Raw genomic sequence first — 24,005 nt, 5'->3', positions numbered from 1 at the left:
AGCAGGTCTGTCACCGCTGAAGCACACGTGCCAGAGCTCTCTGTTTATCCTACTGTATCCAAACAGTGGAGAACCTGTCCCCATTTCACAGAGGAGGAAAGTGAGGCTCCATTGGCACAGCCAGGAACCAAAGCCACATCTCTCTGAGCCTGTCCTCACTCCCCTGCCTGCCCCTGCCTGCCTCCCTGGACCCTGTGTCTATCAGGAACTATCTCCCCAGCACCTCCCCACCCACCCCCACTGTCACTGCTGTCTGCTGCTCCTTCCCTCCCTCGCCTTCCTAGAGACCTCAGCACTGGTCAGATCCCTCCCTGTCTCCCTCTCTCTGATTGTGACCCAGGAGGCTGTGACTCCCCAGCCTCCTAATACCCCAGCTCCGGGCTGGGAAGATCCACCCAGCAGGGCCCAGCCTGCCCTGGCCACCCACTTGACGGTTTGGCTTCACTGGATTACTGAGGCTGGCCTGGCTGTGTAGTAGGATGGTTAGATACAGTCAAGGGGTTCACAGTGCCAGCTCTGGGGCCCGGCTCAGGTTCAAATCTCAGCTCTGTCACCTGCCAGCCCTGTGACCTCAGAACTTTCTTCTACTCTCTGGGTCCCAGGTTCCCATCTGTAGAATGGAGACACGGTCCGGCCCCACAGGGTTGCTGGGAACATGAAAGGAGTCACTGCATGCAAAGCTCTTAGGGCCACGCCTGGCTTGTGCCTGGTGCCGGTTGATACGTTGCGCTGGCTGTTAAAAGTGAGCTGTTGCTTTTGGAAAATTTGAAAACATAGCCTTGGGCCCTAGGAGACTGAGCTGAAACCTAACCTTTCACCTCGTGCTTGGTGGCCTCCAGCTGGCCAGGCGTGGTGGCTCATGCCTGTAATCCCAGCACTTAAGGAGGCCAAGGCGGGTGGATCACCTGAGGTCAGAAGTTTAAGACCAGTGTGGCCAACATGGTGAAACCCCATCTCTACTAAAACTACAAAATTAGCGGGGCATGGCAGCCTGCACCTGTAGTCCCAGCTACTTGGGAGTCTGAGGCAGGAGAATCACTTGAACCCGGGAGGCAGAGGTTGTAGTGAGCCGAGATTGTGCAACTGCACTCCAGCCTGGGCAACAAGAGTGCAACTCCATCCAAAAAAAAAAAAAAAATGGCCAGACACAGTGGCTCACGCCTGTAATCTCAGGAGACTGAGGCAGGAGAATCACTTGAACCCAGGAAGCGGAGGTTGCAGTGAGCCAAGATCACGCCATTGCACTCCAGCCTGGGCAAAAAGAGTGAAACCCCATCTCAAAAAAAAAAAAAAAGAAAGAAAGAAAGAAAAAGAAAAGAATCACAGCTGAAGGTGGGTGAGCCTTATTTTGTGCCAGGCACTGCCGTAAGCATCTTCTGCGTCCTGACTCACTACCTCCCCCGAAGGAGGTAAATAGCTCTATTACCCCATTTGGCGGATGAATAAACTAGGGCGACTTTCCCAAGCTTACACCAGCTCTTAAGCAGGGCTTGAACCCCCGAATTCTGGTTTCTGAGTCCCAAATACTTTTCATAGCTTTTTTTTAGTTACAGTTTTTTTGTTTGTTTGTTTGTTTCCTTTCCAATTTTTATTTTAGGCTCGGAGGTTACATGCGCAGATCTGTTACATGGGTAAATTGCGTGCCGTTGGTTCAGTGCACAGGTTATTTTGTCACCCAGATAATCAGCACAGAACCCTGCAGATAGTTTTTCCATCCTCACCTTCCTCCCAACCCCCACTCTGAAGTAGGCCCCGGTGTCTCCTGTCACCTGCTTGGTGTCCCTGTGTACTCAACGTTTAGCTCCTACTTAAAGGTGAGAACACATGGCATTTGGTTTTCTGTTCCTGCATTAGTTTAGTCCGCTTGGGACAAGGGTCTCTAGCTCCGTCCATGTTGCTGCAAAGGCCTTCCTTTCATGACTGCGTAGTGTTCCATGATGTATACAGACCACATCCTTTTTCATTTTTTATTTTGAGACAGAGTGCCTGTCGCCCAGGCTGGAGTACAGTGGCGTGATCTTGGCTCACTGCAAACTCTGCCTCCCCTGTTCAAGTGATTCTCCTGCCTCAGCCTCCTGAGAAGCTGACATTACAGGCACCCACCACCACGTCCAGCTATTTTTTATATTTTTAGTAGAGACAGTGTTTCGCTCTTGTTGTCCAGGCTGGAGTGCAGTGGCACAATCTCAGCTCACTGCAACCTTTGCCTCCCATGTTCAATCAATTCTTCTGCTTCGGCCTCCCTAATAGCTGGGATTACAGCCGCCCACCGCCACACCCAGCTAATTTTTGTATTTTTAGAAGAGACGGGATTTCACCATGTTGGCCAGGCTGGTCTCAAACTCCTAACCTCAGGTGATCTGCCCGCCTCAGCCTCCCAAAGTGCTGGGATTACAGGTGTGAGCCACCACGCCCAGCCTGGACCAAATATTCTTTACCCAGTTAACCATTGATGGGCATCTTCGTCAACTCCATGTCTTTGCTCTCATAAATAATGCTACAGGAAACATATGCATACATGTGTCTTTATGGCAGAACAATTGATATTTCTTTGGGCATATACCTAGTAATGGCATTGCTGAGTTAAATGGTACTTCTGTTTTAAGTTATTTGAGAAATCTCCGTCTTGAGCCCCAAATACCTGACTCTAGGCCCTACTCCACTGGCATTACTAACTGGCTCCGGCTGGCGTGTGCGCTGAACGTGTGCCTGGCTTATTCCTGACTGGATTACCTCCAAGTTTTTCTCTCGCCTAGAGGAGTTTCCCCGTCTGTCTCCACAAAAATACATCTCCTTCACTTTGGGAGCTGCACTGAGGACTGCCTCTGTGCCAGTCCAGGCTAAGGGCTCTGCACTGGCTCTCTCTGTAACTCCACAACCGTCCCAGACGGAGGCTCTGTTCTTTTCTCTGTTGAAGATGCTAAAGTGTTACCAGAAAGGGGTCTTGATCCACACCCCAGGAGAGGGTCTTTGGATCTCACACAAGAAAGAATTCAGGGTGAGTTCACAGTCTAAAGCAAAAGCAAGTTTATTAAGAAAGTAAAGGAGTGGTCCAGTACGGTGGCTCACACTTGTAATCCCAGCACTTTGGGAGGCTGAGGCGGGTGGATCACCTGAGGTCAGGAGTTCGAGACCAGCCTGGCCAACATATTGAAACCCCACCTCTACTAAAAATATGAAAAATTAGCTGGGCGTGGTGGCGGGTGCCTATAATCCCAGCTACATGGGAGGGTGAGGCAGAAGAATCGCTTGAACCCAGGAGGCGGAGGTTGCAGTGAGCCGAGATTGTGCCATTGCACTCCAGCCTAGGTGACAACAGCAAGACTCTGTGTGAAGAAGGAGAAGGAGAAGGAGAAGGAGAGGAAGAGGAAGAGGAAGAGGAAGAGGAAGAGGAGGAAGAAGAAGAAGAAGAAGAAGAAGAAGAAGAAGAAGAAGAAGAAGAAGAAGAAGAAGAAGAAGAAAGAAGAAAGAAGAAAGAAGAAAGAAGAAAGAAGAGGAGGAGGAGGAGGAGGAGGAGGAGGAGGAGGAAGGTAAAGGAGTGAAAGAATGGCTACAGAATAGAGCATTCCGAAAGTAAGAGGAGGAACGTGTCCACCCTAGGTACAGTGCTTGTTTGTATAAAGGATAACAAAGAAAATCATGGGGAGATGTACTCTGTCACAAGGGTTTATGATAAAAGATTAATTGTCTTAATTACTATATTTTGTGAGAATCAATATTACTATCTCTAAAGTAAAATTAGGAATGCTTTTGTTCTCAACATATCGGGATATCAGGACATTCCTGAGTCCGGGTCTGTTTAGCAAACGTTATCAATCCGTTCCCTTAATGTAAACATCTAGGGGCTGGGAATGTCTCACTTTCTGGGAATGCAGCCCGGCAAGCCCTAGCCTCATTTTTCCTAGTCCTCACTCAAGATGGAGTTACAGCAAGTCCCAGCCTCATTTTTCCTAGTCCTCGCTCAAGATGGAGTTGCAGCAAGTCCCAGCCTCATTTTTCCTAGTCCTCACTCAAGATGGAGTTGCAGCAAGTCCCAGTCTCATTTTTCCTAGTCCTCACTCAAGATGGAGTCACTCTGGTTGGAATGCCTCTGATAGAAGCACAGAGAGGGTAAGAGATTTGCCTGAGATCACACAGCTAACAGGTCCCTAACAGACGTCTCCGATGCGCACCCCGGCCCATCTGCCTCCCAGGTTTCAGCACGTGCCCTGGTCCCACCTCTCCGTCCAAACGTTCCCCGGGCCCTCATCATGGGCCCTCTTGGGGTAGCAGAATTGCACCGTGAGCCAGTAGTGGGGGGCATGTAGGCGTAGTACTGCTGAGCGCGCCGGCCCCCAAGGGCTGTGGTTGTTCATTCGGTGGCCCTGTTTCATGAAGCTAGCTTGCCTGTTGTACAGTTCTTCACCCTGCAACTAGCGCCTTGTGTCCCAAGAGCTGCGGGCCAGCCCCTTCCTAGTAGATGGCTGCACTCCCCTGACGCTGGGAGAGGGGGACTCTGTGCCTGCTGACCCCGCAGGAGGCTTCGCTGCTTGTCTCACCCCTCCCTAGCTCCACTTCAGCCCTGGGAGATAACAAACGGGCCCCGACTGTCAAATAGAGTCAAGCACAAGTTCCATCTGCACACTCCCATTTTGAGCGGGGGTGGGGGGAATTCACAAAAAAGCCAGGCCACTCCCACGAAGCACTTGCTTTAGAGAAAAGGAGCTTATTCTAAATCCACAGGAAAGAACCCACTGCGGCTGAGAGGTGTGAGCGGAGAGGGGAGGGACAAAGCCCCCATCCCAGGCCCTTTTCACACTGGCTGTCAAGGGCAATTACCAGGGATGGCTCCTTGTGTGTTTTTTAATCCCTTATTCAATTATTTGTTCTTTACCCTCTAAGGGATTATTTTCCCTCTGGTGTTTCTTCTCCCCTTGTGTTCTTTCTTTTCCTGCCTCCAGCTGTTCACATTTCTGCTCCAACAATGGCAAAGAGACGTAAACCTGTGACTGCCTGGCAGCCAGGAGCCTGGTCGTGGCCACCCGCCTGCCAGGGTGTGGGGCTCTGTATTCATGGCGGATGAATCACCTCCATCCAGCCTGCTGTTTTAATCTTTGCTTCCACTGCACTGTGGGGTCCGGCTTTCCTGGAGCTGACATGTCGGTCCCAGAGCCTTCAGCTTGCTGCTGTCTGGGATTTCTGACATTTGAAAGCCTCAAATAAGATGTCTCATTAAGTAACGTTGAGCCCTATTTAGCTGTTCACTTGGATCCATTTTCTGAAATTATAGCATAATAATGGGGTTTTAACTGCTTGTCAGTTCCACGAAGAACAAAGGAGTTTATCTGCTTTGAGCCTGGCTGCAAAAAGCCCGAGAAAGATGGTCCCAACTTTAATGAAATGTCAGAGGTGGAACTGTAATCCTTTGAGGGCCTGGGCCTGAGATTTCACGTGGAGTTGACAAGTCACCCAGCTGAGTCACTCCCAGCTAGGTGGGGACGAAGGGGATGCACTGTGATCATCTGTCTGTGGGAACCAAACTTGTTCCAGGGATAAATAGGTAGGGTGCCTGGTGACTCAGATCGAAAGGGAAGGCTGGAGGCCTTTGTGCCCCGCCCATCTCTGCACTCACGTGCACTCACCAGAGCTCTGCCCCTGCCCCGCCACTCCCCAGGAGACCCCTCTCTGACCACCAGTTCGTGGAAGTGGAGTCTGCTCTAAGCAACATTGCACTTTTCGGGAACTGGAGGTTAGCGAAGGGTGGTTTCTATTCCCAGGGGGTGGGTGTCTTAGTCAGCTCCAGCTGCCATAACCAAATACCACAGACAGGTGCCTGCAAAAACAGGCACGTATTTCCCACAGTTCTGAGTATGGAGAAGTCCAAGATCAAAGTGCCAGCTGATTTGGCCCATGCCTTGGCTTTCAGACAGCCACCTTCTCCCTGTGTTCTCAGGTGGCAAAGGCAGAGACAGGAAGCCCGTTCTCTGCTGTCTCTTCTTCCAAGGGCAGGAATCCCATCACGAGGGTCCCACCCTCATGACCTCAGCTAAACCCAATCAGCCCCCAAAGGCCCCATCTTCAAATACCATCACCTGGGGGGTTAGGGCTTCCATGTGAATTTAGAGGGATGCAAGTCAGGCCAGAGCAGGGGGTCATATTTCAAGGAGGGGACTGGATAGGGACCCCACATGCACAGTTTGGCAGGATGCATCCCTGCTCCGTGGTCATGTGTGACCGTGCCCTGCCTGCCTCCCAGAGCTGGTGGGCTCGGGGGTGGAGGGCAGAGGCCTGGAAGACATGACCCCTGCCCGTGAGGAGCATGGATCTCACTGGGGAGATGGGGCTGTCCACCGGGCGGCTGCAGAGCAGGTTGCAGCTCGCTCAGGGGAACCAAGAGAGCATCAGATGAAGCGCCTGAGATGTGCCCTGGTTTGGACAACAGCATCTCAGGGGAGAGAGAGCTCAGGAAGGGTGTCCGCCAGCCGGTCCAGGAGGGGCCGTGGAATTATGGAAATTGGAGTGAGGCCTGCGTAGTAAAGACATTGGGATAGGTCGAGGCGGGGTGGGATGCAGCCTGGGAGGAGAGGCAGCTAACCTAATGGATGGAGGGACGGTTGGAGAAGGATGGCAGAAAGACGGAGGGATCGGTACTTCCAGATGCCTGCTGGCTTGAGCGCAGCCTATGGAGCTTGTTCCGAATGCAGATTCCGGGGACCCTGGGTGACTCTGAGGTCAGACAACTGCATTTTAACAAGCTCCCTGGGGAGATTCAGGAACACTCCAGATTCCCAGACCCACACTGAGAAATCCTGGAGGAAATGAACAGATTTCCCCCTGCCATAGGTAACCACACATGTGTGTGTCCCTCCAGCCCATTCTCCTGTGGTTCCTCCAAGATGTGGCAGGCGCACATTAACACATAACACATAAGGAGAATCTACGCCCATCGTTCTATCATTCGCTTTTTGTAAACTGCAGTGAAATTCACACAACATAAAATTAACCATTTTAGGTGCACAGTTCAGTGGCATTAAGCATGTGTTATGCATCCACACCTCTATCTAATTCCAGAACATTTTGATGACCTCAAAGGGAAACCCTGTCCCCATGAAGTAATCGGTCCCCCTTTCCCCCAACCCCAGCCCCTGGCAACTACCAATCTGCTTTCTGTCTCTGTGGATTTACCTATAAATATTCTGACTATTTTATACAAATGGGGTGATACAAAATGTAGCTTCTGTCCTGTGCTGCGCCTCTCAAGGGGACACATGGAGATCCCCGTGACCAAGCTGGGCTGTAAGAGCGGTCCTCTGTCAAACCCTTACAGAGACGCGGGCCCCACACTGAGCACCGCTTGTGGATGAAGTCAGGGACACTATGATAGACCCTCTCAGGCAGGCACTGGTAACAAGCCCATTTCTCAGAGACTGAGGTTGGCAGCAGTGTGGTCAGCTGCCCACGCTCATCCCGATGAGATCCCACGTAGACCTAGAGTCTTTCGCTCACCTGCTGCCTCTATGGTGGAGTTTGGACGCCTCTGAGGAGTTTGTGTGTCTCTGTGCTGTGAAAATCAATGTGGGAAGGGACCATAGCCCAACCACCTGCTCCCGTCCGGCCTGGCTTCTCGCTCACTGCCACCCTCTGTGCTGTGTGCTGTGGTGACTCCTGGGCTCCAGATTTCAGGGGGATGGGCTTGTCCCTTTGACCACCTTGTAAGGCTGCCGCACTCAAGGCCGTTTCTTCATTGTACACTCGTGGGTGGGAAGCCCCGTCCCTGATACCAGTTGATCTAGGCATCAGAAGGCCTGGGTCCAGGTTTCTGCCCTTACTTGATGAGTCCCCTGACGTCTCAGAACCTCATCTATGTGTCTATAAAATGGAGTGCGTCATCCCTGCGTGGAGGGGGCTGGGGCAGGATCCGAGGGGATCAGGCGTGGGAAAGCACTGTGCCCAGCGCCTGGCGGCAGCTGGGTAGTATACAACATTTGTATGAGGTGGTTGGCACATTGGCAAGGAGGACCAGGATTGGGGGCCTCAGAGGGCAGGAATCGGAACTCATGTGGGTGAGGAGGGAGGACTCGGGAGCAGGAGAATTGCTTGCAGAAGATGGTGCTCAGGGTCCCTGCTGCCTTCGCTCACCCCTCTAGAAGGTGGTTCTTCATACTGCTCACAATACCAGCTTTGAGGACTGGCCACCAGGTGCAGCACGACTCTTCGCATCTCCTTTCCTGCTGGCGAAGCCTAGACTCTACAGCTTCACCCCGACACTCAGTGCCCACAAAAGTCAGACAATAGGGCATGGTGGGGTCTGTGGCCAAGTGGAAAGGCATACCCAAGTTTTGACAAAGGAATGATCATTGCTCAGCCACAGCCTGCTGCTGCCAATGCTTCTGGCTTTTAAAGGAGAAGCAGGAAAGGCATAATTTTTATGTCAAATGTCTATATTTTTTAAACGTGTCTGAGCCAAACAAGCCACGTCTTTGTATCATCTCCACCCTCCACCCCACCCCCAGCCACCAGGTTACATTCTAGGCTCCAGTCTGGGTCCTGGTCAATCTACAGACAAGACACCTCCAGGACAGGGCCTTTGCTTCTGTCTGAAGACACAGTACAAATTTTAGAGCAAGAATACCATGGTTCAATACCAGGTGCAGTGGCTCACAACTGTAATCCCAGCACTTTGGGAGGCCAAGGCAGGCAGATCATTTGAGGCCAGGAGTTCAAGATCAGCCTGGCCAACATGGTGAAACCTTGTCTCTACTAAAAATACAAAAATTAGCCAGGCGTGGTAGCATGCACCTGTAGTCCCAGCTACTTGGGAGGCTGAGGCAGGAGAAGTACTTGAACTCAGGAGGCGGAAGTTGCAGTGAGCTGAGATCACACCACTGCACTCCAGCCTGAGCGACAGAGAGAGACTCCATCTCAAAAAAAAAAAAAGAATACCAGGGTTCGATACCAGCTACCAAGCTCTGTGACCTTAGGCAAGTTGGTTAACCTCTCTGTGCCCCCATTTCCTCATCCATAGATGGTACACTTTAATAATCAGACTTGTGGCAACTACAGCTATTGTTTCCTTAAGGAAAGTTAAATATCTGCACAGAGAGTTGCTCCAGTATCGTGGTTCCAAAGACTCGAGTCCGAGAGAATGAGGTTCAAATGCAATGGCTGCTGCTCCCCTGCAGCTGACCCTGGACACAGCACTCTGAATCTCAGTTTTGTAAATGGTTTCCACTTTGTCAGTCTGTGAATGGGAATCATCCTGCCTGCCTGTGGTCATTATGAAGATGAGATTAACTGATGTCTGTAAAATGTGAGTGCACGGATACGTCCTCATTAACTGGTGACTGTTGATACGCTGCAAGCTGGCGAGTGCAGAGAGGGCGAGCCGGGGCGGCAGTGGGGTGAGTGTCATAACGGAGGCCAAGTCCGGGAAAGAGGAGGAGCTGGGGAGGCCGGGACAGGGAAGGTGCATGAGTCACGGTTCTCTGGAAGGACAGAACTAACAGGATATTGTACGCATGAAAGGGAGTTGATTCAGGAGAATCGACGAGTCACACGATCACAAGGTCAAGCCTCACAATAGGCCGTCTGCAAGTAGAGGAGAAGGGAAGCCAGCAGTGGATCAGTCTGAGTCCCAACCCCTCGAAAGTAGGAAAGCCGGCAGTGCAGCCTTCGGTCTGTGGCCAAAGGCCTGAGAGCCCCTGACAAACCGCTGTTGTAAGTCCAAGAGTCCAAAAGCTGAAGAACTCAGAGTCTGATGTTCCAGGGCAGGAAGCATCCAGCACAGGAGAAAGATGAAGGCCGGAAGACTGAGCGAGTCTGCGATTCCACGTTCTCCTGCCTGCTTTTTCTAGCCGTGCTGGCAGCAGAGGGGATGGTGCCCACCCAGGTTAAGGGTGGGTCTGCCTCTCCCCCCTACACTGACTCAAACGTTAATCTCCTCTAGCAACACCCTCACAGACACACCCAGAAACAATACTTTGCATCCTTCCATCCCATCAAGTTGACACTCAGTACTAACCATCGTGGCAGGTAAACAGGCCAACTCTGCAGGTGTGCGTGGAGCCAGCCCTCCTGGGCAGTGCTCAGCCCCAAAAAAGCATCGTAAAAGGGTGTTGTTACCCTGGGTGGGCAAAGGAGGACAGAGAGAGGCAGCTTTCACAGCCCAGTGGAGGAGCGGCTGGGGGCCTTGCAGACCAGGCAGAGACTGGGAAACGGCTGTCCTCCTCCACCGCTCCACAGCAGCTGCAGGGGCCAAAGGACATCTTCAAAGAGGCAGAGACCTCCCCGCATTGCCTCCTGGGGAGGGTGCCCACCGCAGACAGGCCACTCCCACCGTCTGCCTCCTGAGGGTCAGGGGCCCCCGGGGGTTGGGGGCCTCCTCCTGGGCCCCCGTGGCCCCCCTCACCTGCCGCAGCCATGGCACTCAGTGCATGTCTGCTGAGTGGCTGGGTTTCCGGCAGGTGTTTCAGCGATAGCCATTCCCTCGCCTGCTCAGCTCTGCATCTTGGGAAGCCACGTTCCCCAGGCTCCCTAGCTCTCCCTCTTCCTAGTAGGTTCAGCCAGTGGGAAGTCCTTTTGGGAAATCAGAAGGCGGGAGGGAGGGAGCAGCCGAGATATTGCTCCCCATCTCCCTCCATTTCCTGGGACATCCCCAGCAATGACTGCATCTTCTCTGGGCTCTGACTTCCTCCTGGGAAGCGCTTCCTCCGTGATCCCAGCTTCTTCTGGGCAGCTCCAATTTCTGGCTCCAGCATGGGCGCTGAGCACATCCTACTGTCCTGCCATCCTGAAACGGATGCCACCTCCTGCTGTGGGTCATCTCTGGGTGGTCCCACCATCCCCCATGTGGCTTCTCAGCTTTTCCATTGCCTGTGCGAGCAAGTCCCAGGATTACATTACCCCGCTGTGAAAGACCTGGGTAGGGGGGTCCTATTTCCAGGCTGGGCCAGTTGATAGAGTTGCCATCCTAGACAAACCGGTGCATGCTCGGAAGCCCCATTCACACCTCGCCTTAATGGGAATGGGGTGTGTTATGCATAGACTCACGTCCTCTGAAACAGGTTCACACCCACGACTTCCGTTCTTTCCTGCCACACGTCGCCTTCAGTTAAGGGCCATGTTTGTGAATTCACTCTGCACGTTCGCCGTCACACAGCCCATTTTACTTGCACATCAGTGCTGCTGCTTCTCGGATAAGCCATTTGATCCCTCTGAGCCTCAGTTTCCCCCTCTGTAAAATGGAGAGGATGGGAATAGTGCCTACCTCCTATGATCACTGTGAGGCTTCAATAACACTGATGCTTCCTCACTGATACTCCAAGTCTGATTATTAGAAGGCACCATTTTACGGATGAGGAAACAGAGGCACAGAGAGGCTAAATAACTTGCCAAAGGTCACAGAGCTCAGTGGCTGGTATTGAACTCCGGTAGTATTGCCCGAAAATTTGTACTAAGCATCTTCAGACAAATGCAAGGACCCTGTCCTGGAAAGGTCTGTAGATCGACCAGCTCCCAACAGTGCCTGGCGTGGAACAGCTCGAGAATCGTGAGCTCTGAGGAACTCTGTGGCCTTCCTGTTACTCTGCCCCTCAGCCTCTGCAGACTTTCTTTTGCCGGGAGGAGCGATCAGGATAAACACTTCGGCCAGGGGCATCTCCTTTTGCAAGCTGTGTGCTCGCAAAAGTCAGTCATGCAGTGCCTACTCGAGCACCTGTCTGTCCCAGGCACCTCTGGGAACTGGGGACCCAGGGGAACGAGACCCCATCCCTGCCCCACACACAAGTCATGGGACGGGGATCCTGATGGAAGGCAGCACTGACACCGTGGGCAAGACAGACGCAGGCTGAGGAAGGTCCCGAGGGGAGCTGGGTTTTTCTCACACTGAGGGGGATGATCAGTAGCCTCCTGGAGGGGGCGGCATTTGAACCATGCTTTGTCTGTTGGGAATATGAAGCCGAATGCAGCAGCTGCCAGTGCAGTTCAGCAGGCAGACTCCTGGGGTGGTTTGAAGCCCGAGTGAGTGAGTGGCCTGGGCTCACCCCTCGTTCCTCCTGACCTCCAAAGCGGGTTCCCCAAGAGCAATAGGGCAGGATGGTTGAGACACGGGCTCTGGGACCAGGCTGCCCATCCCTCACTGACTAGCTGGGTAACCTCGGTTGGGACTTGAGTGTCCCTTGCCTCAGTTTCCTCATCTGTAAAAAGGGAGAATGACGGTTCCTGCCCCACAGGATTGGTGGGAGGGCTGAACACATGAATTCAGATAAAGTTCTCAGCCCAGTACATCACCCTCGCTCACCAAACACCAATAAAAAAGAAAAGAATGCCTTGGCTGGGCGTGGTGGCTCACGTCTGTAATCCCAGCACTTTGGGAGGCCAAGGCAGGTGGATCACCTGAGGTCAGGAGCTTGAGACCAGCCTGGCCAACATGGTGAAACCCTGTCTCTACTAAAAATACAAAAATTAACTGGATGTGGTGGCTTATGCCTATAATCCCAGCTACTCAGGGGACTCAGGCAGGAGAATTGCTTAAACCCGGGAGGCGAGATTGCAGTGGGCCGAGATCGCGCCATTGCACTCCAGCCTGGGCAACAAGAGCAAAACTCTGTCTCAAAAAAAAAAAAAGAAAATGCCTTTATGTCATCGGAGATTCTGGTTTTGCCCCTGCCCGCAGCTGCCACCTTCATGGAGCACTGGAAGCGGAAACAGATGCGGCTCAACTACCGCTGGGACCTCACGGGCTTCGAGGAGGAGGAGGTCAGTGGGTTTGGCGCCTTGCACGTCACGCCCTTCCCCTACGTTCCCCCTGCCCCAGGACCTCCTTGGGACTTACACGGAGGCCCAAGGTCAGAAAGCGCTCCTGGTCCAAGCTGAGGCAAGGCCGCCCCCCGCCCCCCGCCTGCCTCACCGCTCATCACCCTGGTGTTCTGAACGCCCTCCGTGGCCAGAGTGACCATTCCCTGTCTGCTGAAGTGTTCTCATCCCCATGCTCACGTGGACACGCCAGCCACCAACGTGGTCTCAGGCGCATGCCAGGGCTCACCACACTGACCTCATCGCGTCTGGGGGCTGCCCGGGCTGTCGGCACCACCCGTGGAGGTGGAGAGGGAATGGACACTGTCCATGGGTCTCCCAAGGTGGCCGTGAGCATCTGCCTCCGCGGGTGCCAAGCCCGCATTCCCTGGGGCCAGCTCTGTGCCTGCAGCCGGGCGTGGCTGACAAGAGGGAACGGATCCTTGACTAACGTAGAGGGAAAGCCAGTGTCTGGCATCTTCATGCTCCAGAGAGAGGGACATTCAGTATTACGTGGCCCCTGGGATGCCGGGTGAACTGTACTCACAGGGATCCCAAGTCCAGCAGGAATTCCCTTCAGGGTAAGTGGGAATGAAAAGGAGTAACAGTCCCCACAATTAGCCTTGGTGCACAACAGAGGCGACCTCATGCACACGCTGTAAGGTGCAACCACGCTGACCACTATTTAATGTTATAAAACATGCTCCCCACTTTTTGGGAGACAGGGTCCCCCTCTGTCACCTAAGCTGCAGTGCAATGGCACGATCATAACTCACTGCAGCGTTGACCTCCCGGGCTCAAGCCCTCCTCCCATTTCAGCCTCCCAAGTAGCTGGGGCCACGGGCACACATGACCACGCCTGGCAAATTGTTTAATTTTTTGTAAGAGTCAGGGTCTTGCTATGTTGCCCAGGCGACACATGCTCCTTTTAAAAAGAGAAACTTTTCATGCATTTTTATTGTAATGTGGACATTTCTTTTAAAAGATATTTTTCTTTTAAAGGATTTTTTTCTTTAAAAACTTTTTCTTAGCTTTTCTGTTGTATTTTCTCACACAATCTGCTCCCTCTCACACTGAACCCATGGGCCACTCTTCAGCCAAATGTGCCAGCTTCGGGCTGACAATATTGTCAACAGACAAGGGGACTAGAGTTTTCTGGGAGAGGCACGGCAGCTCAGAGGGTACAAGACGGGCCTCTGCGGCCAGGCTGCCAGAGTTCCATGCAGATTCGGCACCAGCCTTGCTGTGTGACCCCGGGCAGATTGCTTAACATCTCTGTACCTCAGTGTCCTCACTTGATGGCATTTGTAGGGTCTCAATGGGTCAATAGATATAAAGCACTTAGAACCTGACCCAGCACACAGTGCCCCGTAAATGGCTGCCCAGCTTGTGGCCACTGGGCCACACCTTTACCTGCCCAGATAACAGCCTCCACCCTCTTCCTCAGCCGGTCTCATTATCCTGTCCACAAATGACTAGGCGGAGATCAACGCAACCTGTCCATGGCACACAGCTCTGCAGGGCAGACCCGGGACACAGCCCAGAGCCCTGTCCATGGCGGGGTTCTCTGGGTGTTCTCTTCCTTGCCGTTTCAATTAGAAAGATTCAGATAGAAAAAAAAAAAAAGTGGTCGCTGTCTTGTTCAGAAGTCGATTTCAAATGTCCTTTCTGTGATGTCCCTGTGGCTGGGGAAAGTTGGCAGTGAGGTCCAGTCCCCTTTGCTCAACCCCTTGGGGTCCCATTCCCTGATCTCCTGACCCCGATGGTTTGGGATCTTGATTTTGGGGGTGACGACCGAAGTCACTGGGCACACAGTGCCAAGGGGCCTGAATGAATTTCCCGCAGTGAGCCACTCGCACCCCCCAGCAGCTGGTCAGGGCCTCCTTTGGGAGTAATAACTACAGGCGAACGGGGCCTCCCCTCCATATAGCCTGAACCCCGGACTTCGGTACTGAAGCAGGACACTTGTGTCCCATCATGTGGCCCATGTATGCCTTAGCTGAGTCTGAGACATTTCAGTCCAGCACTGAAATTTGGAAATTTGGGGAATTTCCAAAACCATGGGAAAGGCCACAGCTACAAAGGCCACAGCCCATAGTCACCCTCAAGCAGCAGTGAACCTTAAAGGAACCCAGGATCACCCACCCATCCCAGCTCACCTGCATCCTTTACCTTCATCCTAGTTCTGAAGAAAGTTGTCTTTAGGGCGGGGCGTGGTGGCTGACGCCTGTAACCCCAGCACTTTGGGAGGCCGAGGAGGGCAGATCACGAGGTCAGGAGATCAAGACCATCCTGGCTAACATGGTGAAACCCCGTCTCTACTAAAAATACAAAAAATTAGCTGGGTGTGGTGGTGGGCGCCTGTCATTCCAGCTACTCAGGAGGCTGAGGCAGGAGAATCACTTGAACCCAGGAGGCAGAGCTTGCAGTGAGCCAAGATCACGCCATTGCACTCCAGCCTGGGCAATAGAGCAAGACTCCATCTCAAAAAAAAAAAGAAAGTTGTCTTTAGTAGACAGGTCCTATTTCTAAAATAACAACCTAAATAATGACATCTTTGTGTTTTTGTTTTTACTTTTCTGGTTCCCTGAAGGAGGCTGTCAAGGTTTGGAATTTTTTGTCGCTCCTTTATCTTCCCACGGCCTGTCTCCCTGGGAGAGGGACCTTCTCTTGCACCTAATCTGTTTCTACCATGCAGTTCCCGCAGTTTCTCCACGCAGGCGGGGTCTCTGCTTTCTCTCCACCTCCGGTCTCTCCTAACCCATTCTTCCCTTCCAGCACCCTTCGCTGACCTGCTCTGAGCTCCCCAAGGCCTGGCACCTCTAGGCTGCCCGCGCTTGCCGACACATACTGCATCTCTTCTGACCCCCACAGCTCCTCCGTAGAATGTTCTAAGGGCCAGTTCATGGCTGGGTGTTCACTGCAGCCTGGTACAGGTTTCTCCACCTCTAGGAGGACACAGAGGCCAGATTTGGTGGCCCTCTCAATGGGCTGGGGTTCCCCACAAGCGGGATAATCCTGGGTCACTATCCAGACCACAGACAGGGGGATTACATTGGAAATATTCTCAGCAGCCAACTATGAACTGGACCCAAAGGGTGCCCGAGGCTAATCCATGGACTGATTTGCCAAGTATGCTGATGCTGAGAAACTCAGACTCACAATTAACAAGGCCTCCGTCTTGACTTGGTTTCATTCATAGGATCATCCCAGAGCTGAATATGAAGCCAGAGTCTTGGAGAAGTCTCTGAAGAAAGAGTCCAAAAACAAAGAGGTATGGTGGCCACTGCGGGTTAACTTTCCCAGCAATAAAACACTGTGTTCATCAACAATGTAGACCTGGGATCAGCCCAGATAACAAAGATTGTAGGCAGTGTAACCCCGTGTTGCAGCTGCTCAATTCTGCCATGGTAGCAGCAAAAGGAGCCATAGACAGTAGGTAAACACATGGGCCTGTGTTCCACACACTGTTCCAATAAAACTTTATTTGCAAAAACAGACAGGGGTCCAGATTTGGCCAAAGGGCTATAGTTTATCAAACCTCCTCTAGATCTCTGTCTTGATGTATCCTGAGGGTGATCTCAAATTTCAGCAAGCATTTCAACCACAAGAACCATGTGGCTTTGAGGCTTCAAAGTTTTTTCACAGTACACCCCTCCTGTTCTATGTCAAACAACGAAACAGAAGCCTTTGCCAAACCAGCACCCCTGAGCAAATGGCCAGTTCCTTGTTTCACTCAGACTGTGAGAATGAGGGTGAGACATGTTTTGCAATGTTTTTGAGGTCATCATCTTTTTATAATAATTGCTCTTCTTTTTCCCCAAACGCCTCATTCAAATTAAGTCGTATGTGCAGCCAGGATTCTCGAAGACCTCCAGAGGTGCTTGCCAGCTTTGTTTGTTTGTTTGTTTGTTCATTTGTTTGTTTGTTAAGACAGAGTCTTTCTCTGTCGCTCAGGCTGGAGTGCATGGCGTGATCTCGGCTCACTGGTCCCCCCGCCTCCCGGGTTCAAGTAATTCTCATGCCTCAACCTCCCGGGTAGCTGGGACTACAGGCGTGCACCACTGTGCCCAGCTAATTTTTTGTGTTTCACTGTGTTGCCCAGGCTGGTCTCGAACTCCTGACCCCAAGAGATCTGCCTGCCTTGGCCTCCCAAAGTGCTGGGATTACAGATGTGAGCCACGGTGCCCAGCAAAGTTTTTTTAATGGTGTTTTTCACATGATATGGGACAAGCAGGCATGGAGTTCCTGGCCTTGTCAGCCTCTAACAGAGGCTGGAGATGCCTGCACTGAGGGATGAGGGCAGTCGAGGGAGCTCTCACAGGTCCCAACCTTGTGTCATATCTACATTTTCAGCCTTGGGGACCGATCAGGACAAACCCCTGGGTTTGTCTGTCCTTGTCAATGTGTCAGGGGACAGTGCTCCACAGGTTCAAAGTGGTCGGGGGTTGCAGTTGCCAAAATCCCATCTGGAGGGTAAAGTAGGTGCTCTAGAAAGCCTCCTCCCAAGGCCCAGCTCTTCAAACACAATGAGAATTTGGGGTACAGCTCAGTCCTCCTATAGCCAGGAAGTACGTCTTTTTAAACACCCTTGAGGATCTGAGCAGGACTGAAAGGTATGCAGAATACGACCATAAAAGCAGGAGTTATCGCCCTAAAATAGACTGTCTGTCTGACTTAACTCATCGGACATGCACGCCGGGTGCCAGCTGCCCTCTGAACTGACCCTTCAGGACCTCTGCCCCTCATTCCCTCCTGGGAAAGCAGAAGGCCTGGATGCCACCATCTCTAGGGCCCTGCAGGCATCCAGCGTGTTTTCAGGGCAGCGTCCCGGCCCCCAAGCCTGGGTGGAAATGTCAGTATGTGGCCCCCAAGATAGCCCACCCTGTAGCTGTGTGGTCGCACCCCTTAGAATGAGCATGGGTGGGTATTCCGCTCCTTCCTGAGGGGGAGAAAAGGGCTTTGTGGCACACACTATGTCCATTTAAGGCAAGGGACCTAACCAAGCCACAACAGCGAATCTGGGCAACGGGGGCCGAAAGGAAGCCACCACTTGGACCCAGGGTCCGTCTGCCTCTGTGGCCCGTGGCTTGCCTTCAGCCCAGGCTCTCTGATCACATGAAAGCAACAGAGGCATAGGGGTTTATTTTTGCAGAGCTCAGAGGTACCCCCAGGCCCTGTCTGCTTCTGATGGGCCGTACCCTTTATTTCCTCCTCCGTTCCATTTGGCTCCCAGCGGCTGCCCTCTGGTTTTGATTTCCTCCTCATTTATGAATTCATTTGTGAAAAGAGGCCCACCACCTAATTGGCACATGAGCTTGGGCTCCTGGGTGTGGCTTCCTTCCTGCTGTCATAAGACGCTGGTGTTGGCCGCTACCTCCCGCTGGAATCCAGCTGCCGTCTGCGAGGTGGGGCGTGACGCGGTCCAGTGGAGGATGCGTGCTGGAGTCTCTCCTGTCTCCACCACCTTGGTTACAGATGTTCTTTCCGAACGTGGGTCTCTGCCATCTCCTATCTGTTTAAAATGCCCAGAACCCGAGTCAGCCTTGGCAGTGAGCTTACGGCTGGCACCGGGAGGGGCCTGCCTGCTGCCAAGATGGGGACGGTTCCCTGGGCCCCGCAGTCTGCGGCCCACCTCCCGCTTCACCACACGGTGCTCTCTTTCCCCCCACCCGCCCTCAGAAGCGCCGGCATATCCCAGAGGAGTCAACAAACAAATGGAAGCAGAGGGTTAAGACAGCCATGGCGGGGGTGAAATTGGTACTTTTCTATTTTGCGGGCAACGCGCGTCTTGACTGTTTGCAGGCAATCAAAGTCGATTGTGTTTTTCTTCAACAAACTGTTGTATTTTTTTTTTTTTTTTAACATTCACATCCATGTTTCTCTGTCTTCCTTCGGCACCCAGCGAGCCCGGCGCGTTGCGATGGCACTGCATGGCTGTGGTGGGTCTGCGGTGGCGGGGGCGGGGGGCTCTGGCTTGATTTGGAGCTCGTGAAACGTGCTTGTCACAATTGCCTGCAAGCGATTCTTGGTCTTCTCGTTAACACGCATGCCACCCACCCCTGGAATGAGTGGCCTCCGGTGTCGTGCCCCTGACCGCATTCCGTGACCTAATACATGCATTTTCCCATGGAAAAAATCCACCTCCATTTGCAACGTCCCGGGTTAGTGATGAGCTTCTACCTAGGGTTTCTCCAGACCAAGCCAACCTTAGGTGCTGAGAGCCTTCGGGCCATGTGTCACCACAGACGACGTTTGAACTTGTAGTGCTAGCTGCTTGTTTCAACTTGCTCCACAAAGGAAAAAGAACTATTATGGTCTGGGTGGCACTGGGAAAACATCTTCCATCTTCTAGACTTAGAAGTGAGACTTTTAGCTGAAGACATGGACTCCAGGTCCAAGTCTCTCCCAGACGTGGATCCAACAGTCTTTAGAAAGGCAGCTGGCATTACAATGCCCTGGACACAGAGGAATCACAGTATTTAACGGCTCTTAGTCCTGTTATCCTGTGACATAGGTGATAAACCCCCAAATACTTCTTGGAACCCTATGCGTTTGCACTGGCTCATCACCTGTGGGCATTTTTGAAGGCTTTTCTGAGTATTTCTGTTGTTCAAGTTGTCCCTGGGCCCACGCACACACACACACACACACACCCCCACGCTGACACACAGACATGTCTCATCGTGATGGTTCCAGCCAGTGACGGGCATCGTTTTGTGTTGTAGACTGACAAAGTGAAGCTGACCTGGAGAGATCGGTTCCCAGCCTACCTCACCAACTTGGTCTCCATCATCTTCATGGTAAGTTCCAGAAGGTTAAGGCCAGAGGAAGTCAGGGGAAACCGCAAGGAAGTGATTGGCATCAGCCGGGCGTGGTGGTTCACACCTGTAATCCCAACACTTTGGGAGGCCGAGGCGGGCGGATCACTTGAGGTCAGGAGTTCGAGACCAGCCTGGCCAATATGGTGAAACACCGTCTCTGCTAAAAATACAAAAATTAGCTGGTGTCGTGGTTCATGCCTGTAGTCCCAGCTACTCAGGAGGCTGAGGCAGGAGAATCGCTTGAACCTTGGAGGCAGAAGTTGCAGTGAGTAGAGATCACGCCATTGCACTCCAGCCCGGGGGACAGAGCAAGACTCTGTCTCAAAAACAAAAAAAAAAAAAGGAAGTGATTGATGTCCTCCAAGACCTGATTCAGCCTTTCACATGGCAGTACCATTGGTCCCAGGGTGCGCCGGCCCCATCTCCTCTGGGCAGTGGGTAGGTGGGGAAGACTCACCACTACCCCTGAAATGGGAAGGGACCAGGGTTCCAAAGTGACCCCCAGTGGGGGTTTCACATGCCAGTGGGTACATGAGATGATTTCAGTGGTCCCTGATACACAGCTTTCATTTTGAGAGACATGATTTTTTAAGTATCTAGTAATTCAAGCCTGGGATTCAAAGGTATCATTTAAGAAGAAACTGAAGACTTTTTAAGAAAGCCATTAAATTGGCTGAGTGCAGTGGCTCACACCTGTATTCCCAGCACTTTGGGAGGCTGAAGCAGGAGGATTGCTTGAACTTAGGAGTTTGAGACCAGCCTGAGTCACATGGCAAAACCAAAAATACAGAAAGTAGCTGGCGTGGTGGTGCACGCCTGTGGTCCCAGCTCTTCAGGAGGCTGTAGTGGGAGGATTGCTGGAGCCTGAGAAGTCGAGGCTGCAGTGAGCTGTGGTTGCATCACTGCATTCCGGCCTGCGTGATACAGCGGGACCCTGTCTCAAAAAAAAACTGTTTATTTTGTGACCAAACATGACTTGAGCCCTGATACAGGCATCAGCATTAAATTAAGTAAAAACAAATTTTAAAAAGTTTTTAAAAAGAAAACTATTAAATAAATAACACGCAGACAGGACACGATAGTGCTACTCAGGGGACCGCAAGTCTGTGACGTGGCTCGTGGGCAAACATCTTGTGGCTTTTAGGGGATTTCAATCCCAGGGATTTCAACCCCCAGTTGATTCGGCCTTGGCCGCATACTAGCTGTGTTTCCATCACCCAGCAAGGGCTCGGAGCCAGCTGTGGTCATGTTAGAAATGACCCTGCCCTTGTCCAGTCTGACAGCTTGAAGGCAGCTCCTCCTGCGGCCACCAAGCCCAGAGACCTGGTACTCGGAGACCCAGGTTGGCAGCTGTGCACTGAGGCCCTCACTGGAGTGTCTCATTCAGTCCTTGCCACTGGCCAGTCCTGGTACCATCCCTCTCCTGCTGACACAGCAACTAAAGCTGGAAGACTGCACCCTCTCCTCTGGCGCCAGCCAGAGGCGGTGGCCGTGGTCACCATGTAGTCACTGGCATATGCCTGCAGAAGCCGGTGCCAGTTGGACTGCCTGCTCCAAGATCCATGCCATTCCGTAGGAACTTGGAGAGACAGAGGCAGGGGGCTGTCTTTGTTTTCTGGGTTGGGTGAGGGGCCAAGGGCCCCCTGATCGAGTCGTGGAAGCAGCGGGAAGATCCAGTGTCCCCTCATGCTCTCAGGTACAGTAAGAGGGACCCCGGCCGACATAAAGAAGTCCAGAGCAGGGTGGTCTCAGCGGCGGGGCCTGCTCATGCCCCTTACCTGGAGAAAGAGAGCCCCTCAGTGGGAGCTGGGGGCTGTTGTGTTCTCCAGTGACTTGGTGGGAGGGCACCTGGCCTCGTGTTGAGGAGATGTGTCCCCTCTGGCCAGGCGCCAGGCGAGGGGGCTGGGGGATAGCCGGAGCCTCCCCATCCCTCACCCAGCAGAGGCTAGCCTGAGGTTCAGCCACTCCCACTGCAGAAGCAACAGCATTGTCACAGAAGGGCCAGTGAGGGGCCGGGAAGGAGGTGGCCGTCTAGGGCTGGTCTGGTGGCCTCACGATGCCATCAGAGTCACTGGCTTCTCTGACCTTCCGCTTGCCTGTCCTAGGAGCAGGTCCCCTCTTGGTCACAACATGGCTGCTGCACCTCCAACGTCACTTCCACTCTCCAGGCTGGAAGAAGGGGAAGGGCGGGGGAAGAGACGGGCCAGGGGTGGCAGCCCCTGTCTGAAGGTGCTTTCGCAGAAGACCTGCCACACCTCTGCTTGCATCTCATTGGTCAGAACTGGTTCACGTGGCCACCTCCTCTGCAGGGAGGCTGAGGAATGAGCACGCACTGCCGTCTCAGCAAGGCAGGATGGTAGAGGAAAGACAGAGAGGATACTGGATAGCGAAGTAGCCGGCTCTTTTCCCAGCCTTGACATCCTGGTAAACCCGTCAAGGGCTTCATAGGGTTTGTCTTCAACTTGGGAGTTTCATTCAGTGAACAAACATTGGCTGAGCACCTAGGATGTGCCCCCTCATGCCCCTGGTCCTGGAGATGCAGGGGAGATGGACCAGGGAGACTGGAAGGGAGCCTGCCGCAGGGTGTGCCTGTTGTGGGCCCAACTGCCCCATGGCAGGGCAGGGGACACGCCTGCTGGGGTGGAGGGCCTCCCCCGCTGAGTCTCCCACAGGCCCGGTGCTCCACCTGCACCTCCGCATGCTGGCACGGGGACAGACGTCCTGGAGGCCTCTTGGCAGGACTGAGGGGTTTTCCAAGGAAAACCCTCGTTCCCGGGAACTGGCCAGGGAGTGGTCCCCACGCCTCGCAGCAGGGCTACTCCTTCGTCAGGGTGTGGTGAGGGCTGCAGGCGTTTTCCTGGACAGGGTGTGGTCACCATGTGTTACTGGCAGATGCCTGCAGAAGCCGGTGGTCATGGCCCAGAACGTGAAATAAGAGCTTTTCTAGGTTTCTGAAAGCTGTGGACTCCCTCTGGGGCAAACAGACCCATCCCACGCTGCAACTGGGAGACACAGAGGGCAGCCCCAGGCCTCCTGGGCCTGTCCTGGGAGCTACCCGTGACCATGCTAGCAGGGATGGGACCTGCCCTCTGCACCGTTGCATGGGAGCAAATGGGCGATTTCCTGGAACGCGGGGACACAGGGTGACAAGATAGAGCCTGTGTCCTGTGGGTGGTTTCACGCCCAGGGGAGGAGCCTGACTTTGCTGTGAGCTTCTCCTACCCAGCCCTTGGTCCATCCATCCTCAATGAGGGCTCAGAATGGGGCATCCACACCCCTGGGCAGGGCAGGGCAGGGTGAGGGAGCCCAGACAGACAGACAGACAGCAGTGTGTGGAACAATCTTGTCATTGTAGCCAGCTCCCACCACGGTTTCTCAGGCAACCGCCAACCCAAGTTTTATGGAATGTTCTGGTCCCACGGTAGGTTTGGCAAGAGGAGGAGCTCGCTCTGGTGGGGGAGCTGGAAGGGAGCTGCTGGCTGGGAGAAGGGACCCAAAGCATCTCCAGCCAGACCCAAAGCCCTGCCCCATCCCAGGCAGCACCCGCCTCCTTTACCAGGGGAGTCCCCGGGAGGTGGCTGTGAGGGAGGCACACCTCAGCCCTGCACACCATGTGAGGATGTCCCTGAGCTCACCATGGGTTGGGGGAGAAGCCCCTCCCAGCAGTCAGTCTGCTCTGGGACCAGCCACTGGCCTGGTGACCATACTGTGTCCTGGGCTCTGCTTGGGGACCGTGCTTGGGTTCCAGGAAGATGGTAGCGCAAAGATCTTGTGAACTGCAGGCTTGGGTAGACCGCCTGGTAAATCCCAGCTCCTGAGCTGGGTGATCTGGCCTGTCTACGTAATCTCTCTGAACCTCAGTGTCCTCTTCCTTGGAACAGAAACTAGCCCCTCGTCCATCTGTCTCTAGTTCATGCACAGAAAGTGCCTAGCATTTGGCAGGTGCTCAAGAAATGTCAGTCCTTGTTTTGAAGCAGAAGAGCAGGAAGGTTGGGGGACAGCTGGGCTGAGGGAGTAGATGGGGCAGGCCCAGGAAGGTCCTGGGTGGGCCCCCAACCAAGAGCGCCCCTTCCCCCCCCTGCAGATTGCAGTGACTTTTGCCATCGTCCTTGGCGTCATCATCTACAGAATCTCCATGGCCGCCGCCTTGGCCATGAACTCCTCCCCCTCCGTGCGGTCCAACATCCGGGTCACAGTCACGGCTACTGCGGTCATCATCAACCTAGTGGTCATCATCCTCCTGGATGAGGTGTACGGCTGCATAGCCCGGTGGCTCACCAAGATCGGTGAGTGCCCACATTCCAGGTACCCATGGCCTGGACTCAGGCAGCCGGAGTCGCCTGCCTCTTGCTGTGCACCCTTGAGTTTGTTGCTTAACTTCTCTGGGCCCCAGCTCCCTGGCTCTGAACG

The 24,005-nt window shown here is 53.4% G+C and overlaps 1 protein-coding gene across 5 annotated transcripts in view; it reads left to right on the top strand.

Moving 5' to 3' along the window:
- ANO1 (anoctamin 1) overlaps positions 1-24,005 on the top strand; it is a 195,119-nt gene that overhangs the window by 144,311 nt on the left and 26,803 nt on the right. For 2 of the 5 annotated variants that reach the window (XM_025356116.1, XM_025356117.1), the window contains 6 exons: positions 12,653-12,735; positions 15,365-15,376; positions 15,974-16,045; positions 18,454-18,531; positions 19,500-19,574; positions 23,680-23,881. In XM_025356116.1, the coding sequence (XP_025211901.1) occupies positions 12,653-12,735; positions 15,365-15,376; positions 15,974-16,045; positions 18,454-18,531; positions 19,500-19,574; positions 23,680-23,881 (522 nt within the window). The remainder of the gene's footprint in view (positions 1-12,652; positions 12,736-15,364; positions 15,377-15,973; positions 16,046-18,453; positions 18,532-19,499; positions 19,575-23,679; positions 23,882-24,005) is intronic. The other 3 variants (XR_003115595.1, XM_025356120.1, XM_025356118.1) reach the window with 2 other exon arrangements.

Source organism: Theropithecus gelada, chromosome 14 (genome assembly GCF_003255815.1).
Source record: "Theropithecus gelada isolate Dixy chromosome 14, Tgel_1.0, whole genome shotgun sequence".
NCBI lineage: Eukaryota > Metazoa > Chordata > Mammalia > Primates > Cercopithecidae > Theropithecus > Theropithecus gelada.
This window is presented reverse-complemented; position numbering and strand designations above follow the sequence as displayed.